Source organism: Musca autumnalis, unplaced genomic scaffold (genome assembly GCF_047663935.1).
Source record: "Musca autumnalis isolate F117 unplaced genomic scaffold, ASM4766393v1 scaffold_4, whole genome shotgun sequence".
Lineage (NCBI taxonomy): Eukaryota > Metazoa > Arthropoda > Insecta > Diptera > Muscidae > Musca > Musca autumnalis.
Genome location: NW_027411977.1, coordinates 23,100,050 through 23,126,222, shown reverse-complemented (window position 1 = coordinate 23,126,222; position 26,173 = coordinate 23,100,050). Strand labels below are relative to the sequence as shown.

At 39.9% G+C, this 26,173-nt stretch overlaps 1 protein-coding gene across 2 annotated transcripts; it reads right to left on the bottom strand.

The window, feature by feature from the left end:
* Positions 1–350: 350 nt before the first annotated feature.
* qm (geranylgeranyl pyrophosphate synthase quemao) lies at positions 351–25,115 on the bottom strand. Of its 2 annotated transcripts, none has more exons than XM_073983287.1 (7): positions 24,821–25,115; positions 24,589–24,743; positions 16,077–16,185; positions 15,743–16,003; positions 15,436–15,538; positions 15,232–15,359; positions 351–1,159 (listed from the first exon to the last, which is right to left on the bottom strand). In XM_073983287.1, exons 1-7 carry the CDS (start codon positions 24,884–24,886, stop codon positions 1,022–1,024), a joined length of 960 nt encoding a protein of 319 aa, XP_073839388.1. In that variant the 5' UTR covers positions 24,887–25,115; the 3' UTR covers positions 351–1,021. The 2 variants fall into 2 exon arrangements, with proteins under 2 accessions (XP_073839388.1, XP_073839387.1); XM_073983286.1 differs by having other exon boundaries at positions 354–1,159; positions 16,077–16,221.
* Between the last annotated feature and the right edge of the window lie 1,058 nt (positions 25,116–26,173).

Genomic DNA, 26,173 nt, shown 5'->3' with positions numbered 1-26,173 from the left:
TTTTTTTAAATAGCGAAAAGAGTTAAAAAACTGTTTCGCTTAAAGACAAGATTTGCATGTATTTAACAAGCTCACCAAAATAAATGATAATCGGTCCATTCGTTTTCGAACTATCGTTGGCGCGTACTTCAAAAATACCACACAAAACACAACGGGCTCTTCACTTTGAACGTTCATATCTCAGCCAATTTTACTTGCGGCATACTTCGTACTACTTCGGAATAATTCAACAAAATTTTTTTTGGTAAAAGAAAAAATCATATTTTCTTATTCAGTATATCAGTGATTTATTTTTATGAGGAATTTGATATAATTTTTGTATATAAAATAATTCTTTATTCAATTACAAACAATGCCAATATTTGTGTTCATCGTTTTTTATTGCAATAATAAAATGCCACAAAATAATACAACAATATATTTCCTTATTATTAATATAGAATTTTAAAAATATATATTTTATATATATTTCATTTCAAGGTGGTGCGCATTCAATTGTTTTACAACATATTTTCTTATAACATTCAATTTGTATTTTCATATATAATAAATAGCACTTTAAATATATTAAAAAAAGACAAATAAATATAACATCCAGAGAGTTGAAGAAAAAAAGAAAGTTGTCAGCCAAAGTAATATTGAGACAACTAATTAAGATTTGGAAAATCTCAGAAAATGGTTTTCTTAGCCTAGTTTTACGAATCATCCATCCCACATTAAGTATTAGTTACAACATACCATTACAGCTACAATAATCATAATAAGAAGAAGAATTACAATAATAAAAGTAATAAAGTACATTTACAAAAAGACATTTAGCGATGGTATTGAGTTTGGAACCATTGTACAAAACAACACATTATACTTATAGCCATTTCAAATAAATAGAAATTCAGTGAATAAAATTAAGGCGGCTCTGCTCATCTCATAGATTCTCCTTTTTTAAATTTATCAGCAAAAAAGGTTTTATTTTTGGTTGTCAATCAGGTCAGTCTTCCCCCCTTCTTTGCCTCTTTGGTTGTTAATTGCCCGTCCTTGCATTGATATGACCGCCAGCAGCAGATGAACTGGCATCATTGGAATTTGTTTCAGATGTTTTCCAGGACAATAGCTTGTCGAGTAATTTATCCATATAGGGATTACCACCCAAACGTTTTACCTGTAATGATATAAAACAAATAATTTGAAAAGTCTTCCGGAGAACATTAAACATAGTTATTTAATGAAACTCACCCTAAGAGACTAATGCTCAGTTCCAGAACCTGCAAGAAGCTACTATTTTTTACTACGATAACATTTTTTTCCTTTATGTTATCGGAAAAAATAGTAAAAATTAGTAGATTCTTGCAGTTCTGGAACATACCACATTAGACATTTATATTTTTAAATATTTTTGCAGGGTAACCCTAATGACACAAAATTGCAAAACCTGAAGACCCAAGAGTAAGAGAACTTATTGGTGAAGTCAACAGGCTAGTAAGCCTCAGACCACCAACATTGGTACAGGATTGAGTAAATTTTGGGCAACGGTTAAATCACTCTCGATTCCGAGAAAGAAGGATGATACCGGCTGTTACATTCAATGGGATCACGGTGACAGATCCGAAGAAATAGGAACATGTTTTCACAAACGAAGATTCTCCCGTGCCTCATTTCGACTCAAGCGAGGTTCATCGTGGCTACAGGGTAATTAAATGCATGGACGAGTTCTCAAAAGGATTCTTGGAAAAATGTATGGCTAAGATCAGCGGTGCATGGGAAGACATCAGCCTGCGGTTGATCCCAGCCCAAGAAATCCCAATAAGACCTCGTGCCAGAGTTTGGCTGCCCAAGATAGATTGTGACGGCCCGAAACTACTACAAGATCTGGCGAGGATGAACAAGGATGTTCCAATGGACGATTGGTCCGTAATCGCCACTCAACCCCGAACAATAACAGCATGAGTTTGGTTCTCTCTATAACGGAGGCCGGAGTGGAGGCACTAGAGAGACTCGGCAACAAACTGTTCTTTGGCGTGAGGGAAGCCAAAGTAAAGATACTAAGATCGCATGGCCCGAACGGAGAAGACGATGCAGATGACATCGACGATGCCGGAAAGCTGCTAGATAATATGCAGCTAGAGGGGCCATCAACATCATCCCCACAATAAGATGATGCTCAAGGTCGTGCAGATCAATCTGAAGCACTCTAGAGTCGCTTCAGATAACCTGCGGATCCTTCTAGTAGAGGAGGATCTTGACATAGGCATCATCCAAGAACCCTACGTTTACGAAAACGAAGTAAAGGGCCTTAATAGCAGAGGATATAAAACATTATACATGAAGGATAACGGTAAGCTTAGATCATGTCTAATTGTTAAAAATAAAATAAACGAATTTTTATGTCCAGAGTATAGTACAGCGGATTTCACCGTTGCAAAAGTGGAACTGGACAATGACAAGCAGTTTTTTATTGCCTCTTGCTAGATGGCCCACTCAAGGGAAGCCCCACCAAGCGAGGTCTGGAGCGCCATGGAGGCCATACACCCACTCAACACCATCATCATTGGCTGCGAAACGCAAGGCATTCCCTATGGGGCAGCACAGAAACGAACGACAGAGGTGAGTCAGTTCTAGACTTCATTAATACTAACAATCTTACCATATGTAATAGGGGTACTAACCCAACTTTTGTATTTCCAAGCTCGGATAACTTTAGTGGGTGGCAGGAGGTCATTGACCTCACACTGGTATCCGATAAACGTCATCTAGAAATAGCTAACTGGATAGTATCCGATAAAAAATCGTTCTCAGATCACAATTGGATACTATTCAATATATCAGAAAAAGCAACGTCAATTAAATGCTTTCGCAACCCGAAAAGAACGAACTGGGAGAAGTTCAATAGGGTTTTGCGGGACAAACTACCCAGCATTCCACACAAAAGCGCTACTGCGGCGGGTATAGATAAAGCTGTATCTATTTTGGAGAAATCTCTAGATACAGCTTTTAAAGTATCATGTCCTAGGACGCGCTCGAAAAAGCACTATCCACCATGGTGGACATCCGAGCTCTCTAAACTGCGTAAACAGTCACGGAAAGCTTTCAACGACAGCTACCAAAGCGGATCCTGGCAACCATACAAGGATAAGCTAAAGGAGTACAAAAAGGCCATATCCAGAGCGAAAAAGCAATCATGGATTGACAGCACCAAAGATACACCCAGACTAAGCAAAGTTATGGCAAAAGGACACTCGAATCCCACATATATAAAGAGAAACAACGACACACTCTTGAAATTCTGCTTACGACGCATTTCCCTGGCTGCTCTGATAGAACCAGCGAAGTGCAATCCAATACTAATACAGATATAAACGATACTGAAATCGACAAGATAATAAGTCCGAGTAAAGTTACATGGGCTATTAACAGCTTCCCTCCCTACAAATCTCCGGGGCCAGATGGTGTCATACCAAAAATGCTGCAAAGTACGGAGACCATAATAAATCCTTGGCTAGTGTACATTTATAATAGAGGTATATCCCTTAACTACGTTGCTGCGAGTTGGAGACAGATCAGAGAGAGACAGTCTTCATACCCAAAGCAGGAAAACGTAGTCATGAAAATGCTAAAGACTTCAGACCCATAAGCCTTTCATCATTTCTACTTAAGACGCTCAAAAGACTCATCGACGTGCATATTCGAGAAAAGATGGATAACTCAAAGAACATATCTTCCAGTCAACACGCCTACATAAAGGGACGCTCGACAGATACAGTCCTACACGAAGTCGTTAGGACTATCGAGAAATCCTTAGAACATAAACATTACACCTTGGCTGCTTTTCTGGATATAGAAGGTGCCTTCAATAATGTCAGTACAACAGCAATAAAACAAGATCTAGATAACTTTGGCGTGGAATCATTCATCAGTAGCTGGATAACCACCATGCTGCAAAGTAGAGTTATTACTGCCTCACTAGGAAACAGTACGCTGTCAAAGCACGTAAACAGAGGAACTCCACAGGGAGGAGTTATATCCCCACTGCTTTGGCTCCTTGTCATTAACGAAATCCTTATCAAACTTGACCATATGGGGATTAAGGTGGTTGCTTATGCGGACGATGTGGTAATACTCGTCTCTGGTTTGTTCCCATCCGTGATAAGTGACATCATGAACGGGGCCCTGAAATCACTAGATACTTGGGCCACAAGCTGTGGACTGGGTGTGAATCCAGGGAAAACTGAGATGGTACTATTCACCACAAAGACCAAATATTCAATACCCAATCTACCACGACTAAGAGGACCAATTCTCACATATGGAGCACTAGTATGGTGGCCAGCAGTGGAAAAGAAAACTACACAGAAAAAACTATATAGTATACAAAGATCAGCATGCATCGGGGTGACAGGGGCAGTTCGGACTTGTCCGGCTGAAGCCTTCAATGTTATGATGCACATTCTGCCAATAGACATACACATCAAAGCAATTGCAACATGTAATGCGGCGAGGCTGCGGGCTCTAGGAATATGGAACGATAGAGCCTACGGACATGCGTGCGTGCTTCACAAACTACCAAAAGAAATAGCAACTACTGCTGATTACTGCGCTCCTACAATGACTCTTGATCAGCCTTTTGAAGTCAAATTTCCAAGCAGGAAAGAATGGATCACCAATGACAGGTCATGACATCAATGTATACACAGATGGTTCCAAGATGAAATGTGGAGTCGGTTCTGGTGTCTTCTCATATGATGCAAATATATCTACATCCATAAAGCTACCTGACGACTGCAGTGTTTTTCAGGCGGAGATACTGGCCATAAAGGAAGCTTGTTTTATTCTCTTACAATTCCACACACCAAACTCTATAGGAATTTTTGTCGACAGTCAAGCGGCACTCCTTGCACTAAAATCAAACTCTGCCACATCGAAGCTAATGAACGATTGTAAAGAAGAACTTGCTAAACTAGGGCGTCTGTCACGAGTAACTCTCACCTGGATCCCAGGCCATAAGGGACTGGATGGGAACGAAAAAGCGGACGAACTAGCCAGAGCAGGATCCGCCTCTAACGAACTCCCAAAGGCGTCAGTCGCAACACCAATGGGAGTAGTTAAAGGGGATATCTTCTAATACTATCTATCATTGGCCGAGAGTAGATGGGACAAAACGGAAACATGCCGAATATCAAAATCTACATGGCCTCAATACAACGCCAAACGCACAAAGTTCCTAATCAGCCAAAATCGACGGAACCTGGCAAGACTTATTGCAGTGTTAACCGGTCACTGGGCTATCGGTAACCACGCAAAACGCTTAAATATACCACACAACGACCACTGTCGCAGGTGCGGAGATGAAGAAGAGGACGAAACTGTTGAGCACCTCCTCTGTTCCTGCCCTGCACTAATGCAACGACGACTTAAAGCTATAGGACAGCCGTTCCTTCATAATATCGCCGAGATAGCCGAAGTAGGTCCGGGAAACCTTCTACGATTTCTCAACTCATCAGGCTGGATTTAACTGCCAATTTAATACTACGAAATAACAGTCCTTGAACGAGTGGTGTGGTTTTCAAACCGGTATTCCTTACACCAACCAACCAACCAGCTCTTGACTTATCGAAGGCCTTTGATTCCGTCAACCGTACCAAGCTGTTCTAGGACAGTTTGAAACGTTGGATAATATAATATATGTGTGGACGCCAGTAATTTGTGGAATAAGAAGTCTAAAGGCCTCGGTACATAAGAAGCATCGTCGGCAGGCTTTCTTGTTCGGCTTCATTTCTGACATAATAAAAATAAAATTGTCTTGGCCTTCTTTATTTTATTTTTTTTTCAGAAATGAAGCGGAGCAAGAAAGCCAGCCGGCGAAGCTTCCTATGTGCCCATGCCTTAAGACCGGTAGAGTGAAACAGGGAGTTCCCCAGTTCTCCGGAACTGTTCGACATCTATCTGCATATAAATCGTAATGTATGCGGATGATTGATTGTACGATCATGGCGCCCGGTCCTATCGTCAATGGCTGAAATGAGGTTCCCATTGAACATATTAGTCTATGAGGTCCAGATTTCCACCACTTACTATTCCAAGATATTGGGTGTAACGTTCGATAGCATGTTTAAATCGTCTGCGGAAGCCACAGCTATTTGCGACAAGGTCAGAAGTAGAAACAAGGTACTCAAGTTGCATGCCGGCACTACTCGGGATGCTGACAAAGAAGCCTTGGTGACTCCTTACAAAGCAAAGGCTGGTCTGTGGTAATCTACGCGAAGCCAGCGTGGTATGCAAATATTAGCGCTACGCAGTGGAAAAATATTCAAATATGAGGTTCGCAACAGGATGCCTCCTCATGACACTCGTGGACCATCTTCTTGAGAAGACGAAGGATTTACCGGTGCATCAGCACTAAAGGATGTTGTCGATGTAGTACCTGCTTGGGTGTTATCGCATTGAGCATCCCTGTCACGAATTAGCGGACAGGCTTCCCTAACCCATGCACTTCAGGAAAGATCTTCATGATCTAAAGGTAAAAACGAAAACATCTAGACCAACGAGTCAAACAGGCAGGCTTGGATAGCTTTCACACTGATGCAGTCACGTAGGCAGTACAATGTGAATGGCTGACTTCCGTATCGTCAGATGCTTTGCAAATGACTGCAAATGTCTGAAATATTGAGTTTCGTTTTTTTTTTTCTTTTTTTATTCCTTTATTGTTCCACTTGGGGGCATAGGGCTTCTACATATGGTTTTTATATGATTGATTTATTCGTAGTAATTCATTTTGGATTGTTTTGCGCCATGTGTCTTGGACGTCGAGATCCTTGAGGGTTCCATTCTAGAGCCGCACGAGGAATGCTGGTCATCGGTTTTCTTATGGGCCGATTCCGTACAGCGAGGCGAGTCGTGTCGCGTCGCCAAATGCAATTTTTCGATTCCGTATGGCAATATCGCCTGACGTCGTCAAATTTTGTCGCCGAAATGTTCATTTTCCGGCGACAACAAATTAGCTGTCGCCGTACAGTTTTACTAACGAATAAAAATATAATAAAAATAACTTGTTATCGACGATTATTTTCTATCGCTGTACGTAGTACATTTTTTAAATTTTGTCACAGAGACGATAGACGACGCGACATGACTCGCCTCGCTGTACGGAATCGGCCCATTAAAGTGTGCCCAATCCATCTCCAATTCCGTCTAGCGATTAGCTTAATAATAAATTCTTCTCTCGTCCTGATATGTAGATCTATGTTTGAGATAGTGTTTGGCCAAAATATTAGAGTTGCGTCGTTCATGAACGAACCGGCTCAAAGAAACGATTCCGTGAAAAGAACGAACGGATCCGTATCCAGCTCACTCTTTTATATCGTTCATTTAGATCCCCGATGGACGAGTCACTGCTGCTAACAAAATTAGCAGCATTGATTTTGCAGTCAAACTCTAAACAAACGGTGCATTAGCGTAAGCAGCACAAATTGCCACACAAAACAATGATCCAGAGCTCTCTGAGAGCTACTCTCGCTCAGTAACTCATTTCATTCAGTAGCACATCTCGTTCATATCTTTCTTTTGCATCATTCGTTCATCTGGTTCTTTCATATCAAAACCACCACCACTCCGTTCAGAAACAAAACCACCCCCTTAGCACACAAACAAACAAACTAGCAAGTAACATAACAGTTGTGTCATTCGTGACCGAACATTATCAAAAGAACGATTCAGTGAAAAGAACGACGGAGTCATATGCAGCAGAGAACGAATGACTTCATAAGAAAATAAAACATTAAAATGTATTGTTGAACGAAAAAGAGCCAACGAACGAAGTAAACGACCCGGATCTTTTTGGTGAACGGAATGAAAAAGATCGATCCGCTCAATGAACGAGATTGCCCAACACTACAAAATATGCCACAGATTATTCGGAGACATTTGTTGATGAAGGTTTGAAGTTTTTGGGCTACATTTTTTGATATGAGCCATGTTTCACTACCATAAAGGAGTGTTGACTTTACACATGAGTTGAAAATTTTTAATTTGGTGTTCTGGGATATTTGTGCTGCTCTCCAGATTTTAATTAAGCGGCCAATTAAAATCCTGCTTTTTTCAGCCGGTTGTCAATATCGTCTACGCCGTTGTCAGTCGACATCGTGCTGCCCAAATAACAAAAGTTTTTTACAAACTCGATATGGTGATTTGAAATCGTAAAGTTGCAATAGACCGAGTTGTTTATTAGCATTGCAAAAGTTTTGCCAATATTAACATCCAGGCCTGCTTGTCTTGTCAAAATAACTAGGTCATTCATTTTTTGTTGCATATCAGAGAATTTGTGGGATAGTAAGCAAATATCGTCCGCATACGCTAGATATCAAGATGTTTGTGCATATCCCATATAATTTCTCATTTCTTGTGGGACACCTTCAACATAATTTCGTCTAGAACTACGGCGAATAGTAGTGGCGATAGTGGACATCCCTGCTTAACCCCAGCATTGGTATAAAAGGGGTCACTAATGGTCCCGTTGTGACGCACGTGAAGGACTGCGTTGTCGTACATTGCTATGATTATGCGGATTAGCTTCATCAGGGTTCCCTTATTTTTCAAAGCTTCACATACAGTGATTCTTTTTATACCCTCCACCATAGGATGGGGGTATATTAAGTTTGTCACTACGTTTGTAACTACTCGAAATAATAATTGTAGACCCCACAAACTATATATATTCTTGATCAGCGTGCAATTCTACATCGATATAGCCATGTCCGTCTGTCCGTCTGTGGAAATCACTCTAGCGTCCGACCGGATTGACGTAGGTGGATGAAATTTTGGAAAAACCTATTATTTGAACGTAGGACTTTTGGTATTGAAAGTGGGCTATGTAGGTCCACGCTTTCGTATAGCCCCCATACAAAATGACGCGTGGTCGTTTTAAGGGATTTTTAAGATATTTGTCCCATTTTATCACCGAATTGGTTGTAATTTGGTATTTTGTGTCTCCAGAGGCCAAAAAAAATTCCTACCAAAGTTGGTTTATATAGGTCCCCGTTTTGGTATAGCCCCCATATAACGCCCCATATAAAGTACGCGTCAATCAATATATTTTGAATGTATTAGTCCCATTTGACAACAGAATCGGTTGCAACTTTGTATTTTGTGTTTGCAGAGGCTAAGAAACATTTCGACCATAAAATGTTTATATAGGTCCACGGTTTGATATAGCCCCCATAGGACGATATCTTCCGATTTTCGGTATTTTGAAGGTTTTGGCCTCATTATCACACCGAGATGGCTGAAATTTGGTATTTAGTCTTCGTTGTGGATATAAAACTTCCCCCCCCCCCCCCCCCCCCACAAATTTATAGGCATAGGTCCGCGCCATCATATAGCCCCAATAGAACGATAACTTCCGATTTTCGGTATTTTGAAGGTTGTGGCCACATTAATCCACAAATAAAATTTGTGGTGGAGGGTATAAAAAGTTCGGCCCGACCGAACTTAACGCTTTTCCCACTTGTTCTGGAATCAAAAGCTTTGAAGTCGATAAAAACGATGTAAAGTGGTGATCGCCATTCAATGGACTGTTCAATGACAATACGAAGAGTGTTTGTTTGGCCTAAACAGCTTCTATGTGGCCTGAAGCTAGCTTGCACTTTTTGTAGTGATTGTTCGACACACTCCAACCTGTTATTTATTATAATTGCCAGTATTTTATATATTGTGTTCAGCAGCGTAATACCCCTCCAGTTATTGCAATCCTTGAGGACATTTTTCTTTGGCAGTTTTACTACTATGGGTCCTTTTGTCCACGCCTCTGGTAGATGTTCTAATAGCCAAGCTTTCTGTATGTGCGGCGGTAGTATTTCTGCTGATGCCGTCTTCTCCTGGAACTTTGTTTTCAGTTTATCGATTGCCTTTTTTATTTCAGTTATGTTCGGTTCTTCAACGTTTATGTTATGGTTTACTGATTCATTTTCGCGATTGTTCAAATTTATGTTCTCATCTTCAGCATAGCTTACGTTGCTTATCGATTCAAAGTTTTGTCTCCATCTGCGGGTTTGCTCTTCTGTTGTTGTTAGCAGTCGTCCCTGTTCGTCTTTTATAATCTGGTTTTTGTACATATTTTGGTTTGCTATTTGCCCAATTATTTTGTGAAGCTCTCTCATATTATTCACTCCTGCTGCAGCCTCCGCTTCGTTTGCCAAGTTTAGTAGATATCATCTTTTATCGGTTCTTGCTGTACTCTTTACGGCTTTTGCAGTCTCTTTGTATTGGGGTCTGAAGTCCGCATTATAATTCTGCAGTCTTTTTTTGGCGGTTTCTTTGTAGTATTAGTTCCCATGTTGTCTCTGATATCCATTGTTTCCTCCTTTCATATTGCCTGCATCCAATTTTAGTGTTTCCTATCTCGCGTAGCATATTGCACGCATGCTCCCACGTGTCGTCGGTTACTTGTAGGCAATTTCTTAGAGTGTTTCCAATTTATTCCTTTACTTCATTGCACTTTAACTTAGATGTATTGAGACGTTTACACGTTTTTGCCATATTTTTATGTTTTGTATTTTTTAATTTGATTTTTATTGATGCGACAACTAACTCGTGATCGCTGTCGATATCTGCTCCCCGTTTTGAGCCAACGTCCTGCAATGAACCTCTCCATTTTCGGCCACTGCATATATGATCTATTTGGTTCCTGGTTATACCGTTTGGCGATGTCCATGTATATTTGTGTACGTTTTTATGTGGAAACAATGAGCCACCGATGATCAAGTCAAAAGTTTGACAGACTTCAATAAAACGTTCACCGTTGTTGTTTTGTGTTTCGTAACGCCGTAATACTTAACAACATGTATCATTTTTATTTCTGATACATTTGGTTACATTTTCGAGGAGTGTGGGACTGAAATATTTTGACGAAGTTAAAAAACTACAAAGCAGCTGACCATAGGGAATTCAGGCAATGCCGTACTGGCAGACCACACCCAATCCATCGCAGGCGAAGAATGCCAGATGTCAAAACAAACAAGAGGGGTTTTAGGCCAGTCAGACTGTTCCACCGCAATCATTCGCATTGTCCTATATGTGCCATGGGACCGCACGACACTCCGCATTTGTTTAATTTCTCAGCTAAACTCACTTGTCTCCTGATTCTTTATGCAGAATTTTCTGGACCTTTGCTACAACAATGGACACCAAGGTGTCTCGGACACAAGCTAGGAGATTTCCTGGCATATAACTGTACCGCAAATAATCCTAAAGGTGGTGAACATCTCACCGATGTTGAAGTCTGTTGCATATAGAAAACGGGACTCACCGATGGTCACGAGAGTCCTCTTTCCCATTACGGAATAAACAATCCCCATTACTTCTCGCCAAAATTGACTTACTCTGAATGGGCTTCAGGCAAACGGAATATATTGAAGGTGTGGTTTATTTCCTTTGCGGAAACAACCATAAACAAACAGAGTCGATATTCCAGTATGCCAAATTACAGGTGATTCTGTTGGAAAATGTTGCTTTCAAAATAGGTACCTTTATATGGGGGCCTATTCCAAAATATGGACCTAAGTGAACAATTTTTGGAAATAACATTTGTTGGTTGTTTAACGTGGGTACATATGGGGACTATAACAAAACGAGGAAGTTAACAAATGTTAGTGAGTAGATTTTCTTTTTTTCTTGGGTGACGTAGGAGATGAAAGATACCAAGGAACAGTCCTGACCGGCTTTAACATGGCAAAGTCCAGGATTTATCTTGGTCCCTCTTTCATCTCAAGTGGACACTGACCTCCCCGTGGCGTCACCTGGGGAACTGCCTTTAACACCCGTTAAAGGTAGTGAGCTAACATGTGTCGCGCTTCACCCATAAGAACGTTAAAAACTTGGGTTTGGGCGTCGGGTTAGTAACCCTCCCGTAGAAAAAAGCAGCCTACTATGAAAAAACGAAATAAAAGAAAAACCAATCCCTCTAAAGTTAACGAACCCCCCAAACGAATCTGCACCTGGAATCTTCGCACTCTTTATAGAGAAGGTGCAGTTTACGCATTGGCAGATGTACTTGAATGGGAAAGGCGTCACAACAACACCTAAAGGTGACGCACTGTATTATAGCTGACATGACATAAAGTATGAGTTTGGTTGCGGATTTGTAGTTGGTCGGAGGTTAAAACACCTGGTCTCCAGCTTCACACCAGTGAATGAAAGACTTGCTACAATTCGAATAAAAGCAAAATTCTTCAACATCAGCTTTATTTGCGCTCATGCTGAAGACAAGGACGAACTGACCAAATATATTTTTTACGAGCGCTTAGAAGAAACTTATGACCGTTGTCCTCCCCATGACATTAAAATTATTCTAGGCGATTTTAATGCCAAAATTGGAAATAAAATATCTTTGGCCCAACAGTCGGAAAATTCAGTCACCACAGAGAAGCATCTGACAATGGTATGAGGCTGATAGACTTCGCAGCGACAAAAAACATGGTAGTTAGCAGCACCAGATTTCAACATCTCGACATCCATAAGGGCACCTGGCTGTCTCCAGATCAGAAAAGAGGAAATCAAATTGATCACGTTGTGATAGATGTAAGACATTCGTCGAGCGTGTTGGATGTGCATTTGAGGAGCAAACATACACTCGGACCACTACCTTGTTGCAGCAAAGGTACGCACCCGGTTAAACGTAGCAAACAAAGTACGAACAGACACAACACGAAAGTTAGACATCGGTAAGCTGCAATCACAACAGATAGCCACAGCATTTTCCACTCAACTGGCCCAATTGCTTAATCAAAGCACTCCTCGTCCCGAGAACATATCAGCGCAATGCAAAGTATTGCCCACTCCATGTAAACAGCAGCAAAATCCATACTTGGATACCAGAGATCTCCACCAAGGAATCCATGGTATAATCAGGAGTGTCGTGCTGCTACCGAAGAGAAAAATGCGGCATATAGGGCTACTTTACAATCCGTAGCAACGCGTAGCGCACGAGAGAGATATCGGAAGAAAAGGAGAGAGGAGAAACGTCTTTTCCGCAGGAAAAAGAGGGAGATGGAAAAGCGGGAGTGTGAAAAAATCGAGATGTACAGGAACCAGAATGAAGTCCGAAAATTCTACCAAAGAGTCATGCATCAAACTGCTGGTATTGGTACAGGCACATCCTCCTGTAGAGACCAGCAAGGAAATTAATTTGGTAACTGATACAGATAGTGTGCTCAGGATATGGAAAGAACATTTTTCAAAACTGTTGGTATCCAATAGCAGCAAAGACGATGAAGATACTACAGACCCAATCCCAGAAGATTGTATTGAATGTATACCGCCCAGCCAAGATGAGGTAAAGACAGCAATAAATCGGCTGAAGAATAATAAGGAAGAAGGAGCCGATGACTTACCAGCCGAGCTGTTCAAAACCGGAGGCGACATGCCGATAAGGTGTATTCATCAGCTTGTTTGGAAGAACGAGTACCCGACGATTGGAACCTGAGTATCCTGTGCCCCGTCCACAAGAAAGGGGATAAGACTGTATGCTCTAACTATAGGGGCATACTTCTACTCCATATTGCCTACAAGATCGTGTCAGGGATATTGTGCGAACGACTAAAGCCTATGGCCAACGAGATAATTGGACCATACCAATGCGGCTTTAGACCTGGCAACTCCACCATTGACCAAATATTTACCCTGCGGCAAATCCTGGAGAAGACCCAAGAGATGTAGATCGACACCTACCACCTTTTCGTCGATTTTAAAGCAGCCTTCTGCAGCCCGCTACGTTCAAAGGTATTCCAAGCAATGTCTGAATTTGGTATCATTCGGCTTTGTAAAATGACTCTAACTGACACAAAATCTTCAGTTAATATAGGAAAGAACCTCTCCGAAGAGTTTTGTACCAAAAGGTACAAGACAAGGAGACAGCCTTTCGTGTGACCTGTTCTACATTGTGCTGGAAAAGGTTATACAAGATGCAAATGCCAAAAGAAATGACACAATCTGCAGCAACAGCCACATGTTACTTGCTTAGGCTGATGACATAGACATCATGCGACGATCAGTAAAGGAAGTAACTGATAATTTTAAGAAGGCCGAAGGAGAATCAGAAAAAGTGGGTCTGGCGGTAAACGGTCAGAAGACCAAGTTGATGGTGTCGACGCGCAATGCGAATTGTATTGGCCAACAGATGCTACTTTGGTTTAAGTTAGCAGTTTAAAAACAAAGCCACATCTCGTCAAACAAAAATAATGCTCTACAAAACACTGATACTACCCGTGCTGATGTATGGCTCAAAAGCCTGGGTACTTGCGCAAGCAGACATGGGAGACATGGTATCGAGATGCAGCGATTGCGTTGGCTAGGCCATATCATAAGAATGGGCGAAGATGAACCCGCTAAAAAGGCGTATAAATACGAACCGCTTGGCGGTGCACGCAGAATTGGCAGGCCAAGGAATAGATGGCGCAAACAAGTGGATGAAGAAATGAAAAGGCGCGGTATTCCAGAGTGCGAAGCAAAAAATAGAGAGAATTGGAGATCTTTTCTTTATTCGGCCTATGGAACAAATGTTCTGTAATGGGCCAGCTAAGTAAGATTTTCTTACCACTGAGAAATCAAAATACCATATAAGATTGATTTCGTTGTGTAATTTTGCTATACGCAAAATTGAAGGTTGTATATCGTCATCATAAATGCCCAAAGTTGTAACTAGCAAAATAAAAATTTTACAGGAGAAGCCAAAAAGGTTATAAAATGAAAAACTGTTTTATGGAATATTAATTTTATGAATGTCAATATTTGGGATATTATCAATCATATACGAATGGGAGTAAGTAATGAAATCAAAACCGCGAAAGCGGTTTCGTTTTGGGATCCCTCATTACAAAAAAAATCAGCAATGTTAACCCGTTTTCCAAAATGTCATTTCCTCAATAGGATATTTTTTCTTGTTTTTTTTTTTTTTTTTTTTTTTGAACGTAGAAGCAAAAACGAATTTTGATTTTTTTTAGATACGTCTTCGGACCATTATGGTGACGATATGTACCCGTCTTTAGCCCTTTGCCTGAGGGTATAAAAGTTTTTTACTCCCACAAATTTAGTTAAAAATCCCAAACTTCCCATGATCCCATGTAGCTAAATATTCAACTTTTATGAGAAGTTTGCGAATAATAATTACTTTCCTCGATAGTATAGTGATTAGTATCCCGACCAGATTCTAATACCTCTGGTGGTAGCTTATTTCAATATTGTACCTACCTCGGCCCTGGCCTCCTCATCCAGTGATTCTAAAACATTGCGTGTATAACGAAAACTACCCAATTTTTCGAGCAATGTTATGCAATACTTTTTCACCTCCACATCATGGGTACGTTGGCGTAAAATATCTGTGTCGGAAAAAAGATAAGCAAGAATAATATCAGATAATCATTCTCTAAACGTTTTTTTGGATGGAATACTTACGCAGCACCTGTTTATCATGTTTTTGAGTTTGTACAGCGTGAATGACTGGAAAACCAAACTTGCCCTCAGTTAAATCTTCGGCAAAGCTTTTATTTTCGGAGTACTATAAAAATTTGAAATACGATTAAATTAATATTAACTGAATGTTCTTATGGGGGCTGTCCTTGTTGAGCTCATTTCAGGCAAAAGAATAAAAAGGCCAGGGGCTACATAGTTCAACTTTCGAATTTTACCAGAAATAAGCTAAACAAAAAAAAGTTTGCTAGGTATGTGTTTCGGCCCTTAGAGATAGATGTTTCCTACTCACCTCCTTTAAACTTAGATTACAATAATCATCACGTATTTGAAAATATAAACCCAAAATTGCTGTTAATTTGGAAAAATCTTCTTTGTTGTCGCTAAACAATTGCATCAAACGTATGGCCAGCATAAAGAGTCCGCCAGTTTTACGCACTGTCATCAGTTTGTATTCCTGCTCCGAAGGGCATGTAAAACTATCACGCCAATAGATTTCCATACCCTGACCTCGGTGTAGTTCCAGCAGTTGTTCAGTATAGACTTTGGTGGCCTATAAAGACACAAAACAAAACGATTTAAATTATCAGGAGGAGAAACCAATTTTGAGAGTTTGTCCTTCTTACCTCAGGATGACCCAACTGTTGTACCTTTTCCAAGGCTAAAAATAATACATAATTTGCGGCATTTATTGTGCTTGGCACACCGTATATGGAATGGGCAACTGGAACACCTCTGCGAAGTATTGAATTGTCTTCAATATCATCAATGCTGTAAATGTATTAGTGTTAGTAAACATCAAAATTACATGGAGTGTGTGTGTGTTGGTGCGTATATAGGATACACATAAGCAATAACAAATAATAAAGAATGGTAATTGTCATATGGCATGCATGCAGGAAAGGATTGCGAAAATGTAATTAAACTTGTACAAATGAATCACTCGGCTTTTCAGACATCTTTATACCCTCAGCCTGTGGCTGTAGAAAAAACGATTACAGGAGTGGTGGAACTAAAGGTCTTATGAACAAATCTCTCATTTTAAAAATAAATGGGATTATCCTAGGCGCAGTTTTGTAAGTTTGCAGCGTACATTTTTAGGCGTTTGTGAGGTAGTTATCATCAAACCGTGGACCTGATCATTCCACTCATTAACTCAATCTATACAAGAAAAAATATTGTAACAAAGAACACGAAGACTTCTAAAAACTTTAATAACAATGAGTGACACATTTTGAGACTCATTTCTAAAGAAGTTTTTGCTTTCCCAGAAAAAAATGTATAAAACTGCAGTCATAATCGCAATGATTATCCGCTATTATAATGTCTACACTATGCGAGAAGTGGCCTTAAACTGGATTAAAAAGCAACTCTTGCGAAGGTGCTACCTGAGAGAATTGTCGCACCATTCCATACACCATTTTGGAAATGGATATAATTTTAGATGCCATTCCTTTCGACAGTTATCGTACTAACAATCCATTATAGCTGGTCACCGTAATATTTTTTTTTTGATGACATAAATTTTGTCGTTGTAATCCGAATTATAAGAACTACTTTCGATGAAAATTTCAAAATGAGCTCCGCGAACATCACTTAAGCGAACATTTTGAACATTTGTGAGGAAGGAACTTGATATAGTAATTTTGTTGTTGTAGTAACGAAAATGTGTTCGTTCGTATATCGTATTCAGCCAATTCGGGCCCAATTCGAAATGGGTCGGATGCACCGTTCGGATCTTAATTGGGCAAAAGCCTCACGTGTTTTTATTGGTAGCTGGCGTTCTTCTGTTGTGTGAATGATATTCAAGCCTGCCTGTAGGCTCGTTGATCTAGAGGTTTCCTTTTTTTTTTTTTTTTGAAGATCTCTCTTGAGGTGCCTTGGTGGGAGAAATCTGTAGACAAGATTGTGATAACTAGGCGATTACATCGACAAAAAATCTTGGCTTCCTCATGAATATAGTCTATTGTTATCAGGATTAGGCACACAGTTGCAGTCCTCAGGGCGCTATTCTGACATATTTGAATATTCTTTTACCGTGTAGCGGTAACATTTGCATACTGCCTACTGCTTTGTAAGAGGCTAAGGTCAGCAAATTAAATGCTGCCGGCCAGCTACTGGAGGATCGTGTTCCTACTTGTGATCTTGTAGCAAATAACTGCACATGTGACTTAAACATTCTATCGAACGTTACATCCAATATCTTTTGGTAATTAGTGGTCGGAATCAGGGCACCATCGGGGGAGCCTCAATTCAGTGCGACAGGATTTTTTTTACATTGCTCAGATGGAAGAATTACATTCAGCTTACATATTACATATGTATGCCACTGACGATAGAACCCGATGTCAAGTTCGTACAATCATCCGTCTGGAGTGTGTGGAAGTTTAGAATTTCAATTACAAAGCAAGTAAAAAAGTTTAAGGTCCGGTTATATAACCTCGCCTTGAATAACAACCTGTCTCACTACCAGTTGATGAACCAGAATGAGTTCTGGTATTTTCTGCAACCCATGCTGAATTTTTGGCAAGTGGGAAACAGCATCTCATCATAGGAAGGAGGCGTAGTGCCTCTAGAATCTTCGCTGATGGCGCAAGGATGGAGTTCGGTTTGTACGATTCAGATGGCATCCTTCAGTAGCTTTTGTAGCTTTGTCAGACTTCGGCTACCGATAGATCGAGGACACTTGCCAAATACTTAACTTTGGGTTCATCCAGTTGCTTAAGCATCACCGTTCCAGAATCCGTGTGGGCCCAACTTACTTAGCTAGCCCATTACAGAACATTTGTTCCATAGACCGAACTAAGGAAAGATCTCCATTCCTCTCTATTTGTTGCTTCGCATTCTGGAATACCGCGCCTTTTCATCTCATCATCCACTTGTTTGCGCCATCTATTCCTTGGCCTGCCAATTCTGCGTGCACCGCCAAGTGGTCCGTATTTATACGCCTTTTTAGCGGGTTCATCATCGCTCATTCTTATGATATGGCCTAGCCAACGCAATCGCTGCATCTCGATACGTTTAACTATATTGATGTCGTTGTATAGCAGATACAGCTCGTGGTTCATGCGACGTCGATATTCACCGTCAACGCAGATTGGTCCGTAGATCTTTCGAAGAATTTTTCTCTCAAACACACCAAGCACTGCCATGTCTGCTTGCGCAAGTATCCATGCTTCGGAGCCATACATCAGCACGGGTAGTATCAGTGTTTTGTAGAGCGTTAGCTTTGTTTGACGAGATGTGGCTTTGTTTTTAAACTGCTTACTTAAACCAAAGTAGCATCTGTTGGCCAATACAATTCTTCTTTTTATTTCACAACTGATGTCATTTGTTGTGTTTACGGAGGTGCCGAAGTAGACGAAGTCTTTTACTACCTCAATATTACAGGAACCAACTTCCGCAGTCGGTCCGAGCTCAATGGACGCATTGCGCGTCGACACCATCAACTTGGTCTTCTCACCGTTTACCGCCATACCCACTTTAGCAGATTCTCCTTCGACCTTTATAAAGGTATCAGTTACTTATTTTACTGATCGGCCCATTATGTCTATATCATCAGCATAAGCAAGTAACATGTGGCTATTGGTGTAGATTGTGCCACTTCTTTTGAGGTTTGCCTCTCGAATAACCCTTTCCAGCAGGATGTTGAAGAGATCTCACGAGAGGCTTTCTCCTTGAGTTGAAACCACTTTTGGTACAAAATTCTTCGGAGATGTTCTTTCCTATTTTAACTGAGGCTCTCGTGTCAGTTAAAGTCATTTTACAAAGCCGAATGAGCTTTGCGGGGATACCAAATTCAGACATGGCCTGGAATACCTTTGAACGTAGTGCGCTGTCTAAGGCTGCTTTATAATCGACAAAAAGGTGCTAGGTGTCGATCTGCATCTCTTGGGTCTTCTCCTGGATTTGCCGCAGGGTAAATATCTGGTCAATGGTGGACTTGCCAGGTCTAAAGCCGCATTGGTATGGTCCAATTATCTCGTTGACCATAGGCTTTAGTCGTTCGCACAATATCCCTGACACGATCTTGTAGGCAATAGGGAGTAGACTTATGCCCCTATAGTTAGAGCATACAGTCTTATCTCCCTTCTTGTGGACGGGGCACAGGATACTTAGGTTCCAATCGTCAGGTACTCGTTCTTCCTGCCAGATGGTGCTAACTAGGTGATGAATACACCTTATCAGCGTGTCGCCTCCGGTTTTTAACAGCTCGGCTGGTAAGCCATCGGCTCCTGCTGCCTTATTTTTCTTCAGCCGATTTATTGCTGTCCTTACCTCATCTTGGCTGGGCGGTATACATTCAATACCATCTTCTGGGATTGGGACTGTGGTATCTTCGTCGTCTTCGCTGCTATTTGAAAAATGTTCTTTCCATATCCTGACTATCTGTACCAGTTACCAAATTACTTTGCTGATCTCTATAGGAGGATGTGCCTGTACCAAAGCCATCAGTTTGATGCTTGACTCTTTAGTAGAATTTTCAGACTTCATTCTGGTTCCTGTACATCTCGATTTTTTCACACTCCCGCTTTTCCATCTCTCTCTTTTTTCTGCGGAAAAGACGTTTCTCCTCTCTCCTTTTCTCCCTGTATCTCTCTCGTGCGCTACGCGTTGCTACGGATTGTAAAGTAACCCTATATGCCGCATTTTTCTCTTCGGTGGCAGCACGACACTCCTGATCTTACCATGGATTCCTTGGTGGAGGTCTCTGGTATCCAAGTATGGAGTTTGCGGCTGTTTGCATGGAGGGGGCAATGCTTTGCCATTGCGCTGATATGTTATCGGGATGAGGAGTGCTTTGATAAAGCAATTGGGCTAGTTGAGTGGAATATGCTGGGGTTATCTGTTGTGATTGCAGCTTACCGATGTCTAACTTTCGTGTTGTGTCTGTCCGTACTTTGTTTGCTACGTTTAAGCGGGTGCGTACCTTTGCTGCAACAATGTAGTGGTCCGAATCAATATTTGCGCCTCGGAACGCTCGTACATCCAACACGCTCGATGAATGTCTTCCATCTATCACAACATGATCAATTTGATATCTTGTTTTCTGATCTGGAGACAGCCAGGTTCTCTTATGAATATCGAGATGATTAAATCTGGTACTGCTAACTACCATGTTTTTTGCAGCTGCAAAGTCTATCAGCTTCATACCATTGTCAGATGTTTCACTGTGGAGACGGAAATACCTGACTGTTGGGCCAAAGATATTCTCCTTTCCAATTTTGACATTAAAATCGCCTAGAATGATTTTAATGTCATGGGCAGGGCAACGGTCATATGTTTCTTCTAAGCGCTCGTAAAATATATCTTTGGTCTGTTCGTCCTTTTCTTCAGTGGGAGCATGAGCGCAAATAAAGCTAATGTTGAAGAATTTAGCTTTTATTCGAATTGCAGCAAGTCTTTCATTTACTGGGGTGAAGCTGGATACCAGATGTTTTAGTCTCCGACTAACTACGAATCCACAGCCAAACTCATACTTTACGTCATGGCAGCTATAATACAGTGCGTCACCTTTAGGTGTTGTTGTGACACCTTTCCCAATCCATCGTATTTCCTGAATGGAAGTAATGTCGACCTTGTACTTTTCAAGTACGTCTGCCAATGCGAAGACTGCACCTTCTCTATAAAGAGTGCGAACATTCCAGGTGCAGATTCGCAGATCATGGTACTTAAAACGTTTGCGGCGCTCGTCGACTTTAGAGGGGTTTGTTTTTCTTTTCATTCGTTTTTTCATAGTAGGCTGTTTTTTCTAGGGGAGGGTTACTAACCCGACGCCCAAACCCAAGTTTTTAACGTTCTTATGGGTGAAGGGCGGCACATGTTAGCTCACTACCTTTAACGGGTGTTAAAGGCAGTTCCCCAGGTGACACCACCGGGAGATCAGTGTCCACTTAGGATGAAAGAGGGACCAAGATAAATCCTGGGCTTTGCCATGTTAAAACCGGTCAGGACCGTTGCTTGGTATCTTCCATCCCCTATGTCACCCAAGGGCCCAACGCTTTGGATAATTTTGCGTTTCGGATGATATCTGCAACATCATTTATCGTAAATTGTGGTGATACTTCCTCGGCTGGGAAGTATCTTCTCATACGGCGTAGCACACTCCTCTTCGCCCTATTACTGTCAGGGTACTCTATAAATTGCACATTAAAATAGATTGGTGATTGTCACGCCGTTGAAAATAACAGCCATTCTATCGCGGACCAAAAGCGCTAGCTGCAAGCATTCCAGGATATATTGTTGAGGTAACGGCCCCTGGTCGAAAATTCCGGGTAAATACGGTGTATAGAACAGGCCGACATGGGATTGTGTGCTCACCACTCATTTTAGTTGGTGCCGGCAGAGTTATTTAGAGCTTTTGAGCCATTATGTCAGGAACTATGCACTTGAACCCGATAAAATACCGGTCGTGAGAACACGCTGTTGCAAAAAATTACAAAATGATTCGAGACATGGCCTTAAACGGCACTTTGGCGAAATATTTTAACATTTTGTGTGGGAGGTACTACCTTGATCTATATCTGGAAGAAATATTACGATGTGCATCGGTCACTACCTTCGTGATTTTTTGTGGACCAATCTTGGATCGTGGATACATACATTGTTTATGGCAATTCGTCTGTTTTCCCATCGAAATGAACGTTCAGCGATGTTAAATTAGTATTTATGTGAAACTAGGCTCCAGTAGTAATGGTGGTCATTGTTGTTTAGGATAATGAATATACACTGCACCCCGCTTATTTACCTCTCTGCTTAACTGCCTTTCCCGTTTAACTGCCTCACAATCTGAATCCCGAAAGTTTTTTCATATAAATGAGTTCAAACTGTCCCGCTTAACTACTTTTCTATAAGTACCCAATTCGGATATTTGCCCGTCAAATATTTCCCCAAAAATAACAGTTAATAATGTTTTTCTCGGTTTATTACCCGCACTGGTGTATTTATGAGAAAATCAATTTCGACGACTACGTGAATTGTGATGAAGATGTCCAGTGTTATGTTATGGTGTTATGCTCACTGATGACTAAATTTCTTATTGATTAAATAATATAACTTATATATTTCTAGACTTTTTTACTATATACCGTTTTGTTTTTTGGCGATTATGTTCTAATTGTTGTCATTTTTTGTAAGGCTGAGATGAGATTTTTGTAACTACCCACATGAGGTAGTTATGCGGGATTTTCGTAACTGCCTTTCCCCCATAACTGCCTCAATTTTTTGGAATTTTATGAAAGGTAGTTAACCGGGGTGCAGTGTAATTAATTTCCATACCACCCGAAGTGAACACCTCCTCCTAAAGAAAGTAAACTTCCCTCGTAAAGGCACTAAAGTTTTTAATTGTTTTGTGGCATTGCAACATGTTGTTTATTGAACTTCCAATCCAATTGACCCACCAACTCTTCCTTATAAACAAACCAACCAACATTAATAATGGGCAACAAACACAAACAGACAGACAAACATACATAGACAATGCAACACCATCATGAAGCATGTTGAATGTTAATTAATATCAATTGTAAGAAATTCTTCAAAACAAACAGTATTGAATGAATACAACAATAACAAAAAATAATCACATAATAGCCATTTATGCTGTGTGAATGTTTTTTTTTTTCTTCTTAGAATTTCAAATTTCCAAAAAAAGAAAAATAAAACGAAATGCATTTGTGTAAACAACATTTGAGAAAAAAAGTCTTTAGAATTCCCAAGAAATGAAATTTGTTTCAATTAATTTGAAATTCTATAAAAGTATTGGCGGCAAGTGAATAATAAAGAATCTTTTTCAATACATTATTGACATACACTTTCATTCAATTGATGGCTGGCTGGGGGGAAGGTGTGATGTAGGATGATTCATGGCGCTATGCAAATGAACAAAATTTCAAACCAAATGTGTGGAAAAAATGTAAATCAAATTGCTGTTGAAAATTTGTATGCAAATATAATTGTAGCATTTTGAATACCAAATTAGCTTGTAAATGTATTCCTGTTATGGATATAGTACGTATTTTTCCATTAAACAATTGCATAGACATCGTATCTTTCATGGTTGCAAAGTTCATCCGAAAAAAAACATTACTTAAAAAAAATACATATATATAATTGTGGGAATCTTTTAAAGGATGAATATGGATTCTTCAGGGAGATTATAGCCATTAAGGCTTAAGAGAGGGTTCTGTAAACAGGTAAAAAGGAATCACAGCTAAATACCCCCAGTCTACGACTGTACATAAAAGTATAACAGGAGTACTGGATCTAAATATTCTATGAATTTAAAAATGTTAAAAAAAAATTTTTATATGATAAAGAAAGCTTTTAGCACAATTTTTTAGACGTTTTTAAATTTTACCTTGGGTAGTCCTTATCGCTCCTATAGTCACGCCTGAATTTGGGGTGCTACAATCAATCATAAGAGGAACCTAGCACAACCTTCACTCATGAAGACAGTTCTCTGTTCTCTCCTTACAAACAATCGACAAATCCGTAATCAGACACCATAGACCTAAGCCAATATCTATTTAAGAAAAAAATCCATTACTTACCCTTAAACATTTTCCTCAAAAAGGTCACTACACTATTTATTTTGAAAAGAATTCTAAAATTCTAATTCAAATCCAATTGTTTATAAAAATTCGGAAGATAAGCAGCATCATGAAATCGAATGTGTTGATGAAGAAAACAAATACAACTTGATGAAAACTCATATGCAGATTGCCTCTCGAGATAGGTGTGTGTGTATTTATATACCCATAAATTTTAAGACCTTATTATAAACAACTAGAGAAACATATAAACAAATCAAATTGTACCACACACAGTACGTGCTAAAACTGGAAAACAATTTATAAAGGTAAAAAATGAGAGAATTCAAATGCAAACAATTTTTTAGATAGTATGCAAATATACTTGTTTGTAACCTTGCATTCTATAACAAATGAAATCTTTATGTGATACTACGTGCTCATGTCAAGGGATTTATGTATGTTATGCTAATTAATGGACTTCGAAGTATCCCTAAATTGCCTAAATGAGAATATGGTAGGTGCATTCCAAACATTCCTGTGTTAATTAGTTACATGCTGTTTGCTTTGAAAAAAAAAACAAATATTCACACTGACTACTACTTACAGTAAACTGGAATTGTGGAGCATTTGTACAATTTCTCCGATTTCTGATAGTTTTCCTTGCGGAATATTTAACCAGTAGTTAAAGGCCAAAGATAACTGTGAACGGAATTGTTTTCCAGGAATTTGTTGAATGTAGGTAAATGGTTGTAACAAGATCTGAAAAGGGAAACAAACAAGAAAACAGTAAATAGCAAAACAATAGAAGTGACCTATGTCCACCTCCTATTACCTACCTCATCTTGTTCCCGTTGAGTCGATTTATCCTTAGTCATTTCTAAAATTTCATTTAGCTCTTCCATATTGATGTTGAATAAACAAATAAATAAACAATTTACACACACAAAACAAATTTAGAACGGTAGTCAAATTGTTTGTATGATCTTCTCGTTTATCCGTGTATTTTTCCGGGAATTGTTAACCAAACCAGACCAGAAAAATTCTTGTTGGACTGTGCGGTCTCTCCCAAACAAAAAATAAATAATGGATTCTTCTTCTTGAATGTGTTTCTGTGACATTCTCTTTGCATTGACAACAGAAAGATGCCACAGTGTTATGTCGTATGTTTTTATAAAATCAATGGAGCAAGTTGAATGTAGTGGCTGGATTTGGAACTTTTTCCACAGAAAGTTTTCAAAAATTAAATTTTTGTGGAAAATAGCCGGCCTTCGGCCGGGATTTAAGACTTTCTCCTATGGACAGATACTAAACAAGGCTAACGCGACCATAATTTTTTTAAAAATTATTTTTTGTCAAATTCGGAATTTTCGAAGTCTATATCTCGGGAAATACGGACTTCCCGCACATGATTTATATATTGGCGTAATCAGCATTCCAAGACCTACCTGTGGACAAGATTTCAGAATTTTCTGAGTCCAGCCACTACATTCATCTTATGCCAAATCAATAAAATGAGCAACATTTGATTTGGACGAAATAGGGAATGGAACTCTTGCAGAGTAAAAGGTTGGAATTGGCAGCACTTTGTCTTTTATTCATCTACCAGAAATGACACAAAACTTTACTCAAACGTTTGATGTGTTAAGGGCTTTACACACTATATTATAGAATGTGTGATGTATTGGTGACGCGAAAGCCCTCGGCACATACGACCCGTTGTACGAAGCGTTGCGCGTTGAAAACAACAACCACATGAAAAATGTGTAAGTGATGCCAAGTTTGGTTATGCATTTTTTATGTGGTTGCTGTAACGCGACGCTCCACGTGCCGTATGTGCCGCGGCCAGAATTCAGGTGGAAAGCATACAATTGAATCTCACTGTGCAACATTTTTAAGGTGATCTTGTGCAAACAATTCGAACTGAAGATTTTTTGAAAGTACAGACCCATACGACAAGAAACCCTAGTTGGGTTTTGTTGTGTCAGATCCAGGTCGGATTTTATGGCCCCATCTAAACATGGTTAAATATAGAGTTTTTAAAAAAATTCGGGGCTATATCTCTGAAACCAATGCGAATCTTCTTCTGACCTCTGAAGCAAATTTATAGATAAGAACAAGAATAAAATATTTGGAGAAATAATGAACTCGAAAAACTACATTAATTGCCTCAAATTTCAAAATATATGCAA

Coding starts and splice junctions, on each gene's coding strand:
- qm (XM_073983286.1), bottom strand. CDS start 24,886: ATGGAAGAGCTAAATGAAATTTTAGAAATGACTAAGGATAAATCGACT. Junction 24,744..24,820: donor CTCAACGGGAACAAGATGAG/GTAGGTAATAGG, acceptor TTCCCTTTTCAG/ATCTTGTTACAACCATTTAC. Junction 1,160..15,231: donor ATGAGGAGGCCAGGGCCGAG/GTAGGTACAATA, acceptor ATATCATTACAG/GTAAAACGTTTGGGTGGTAA.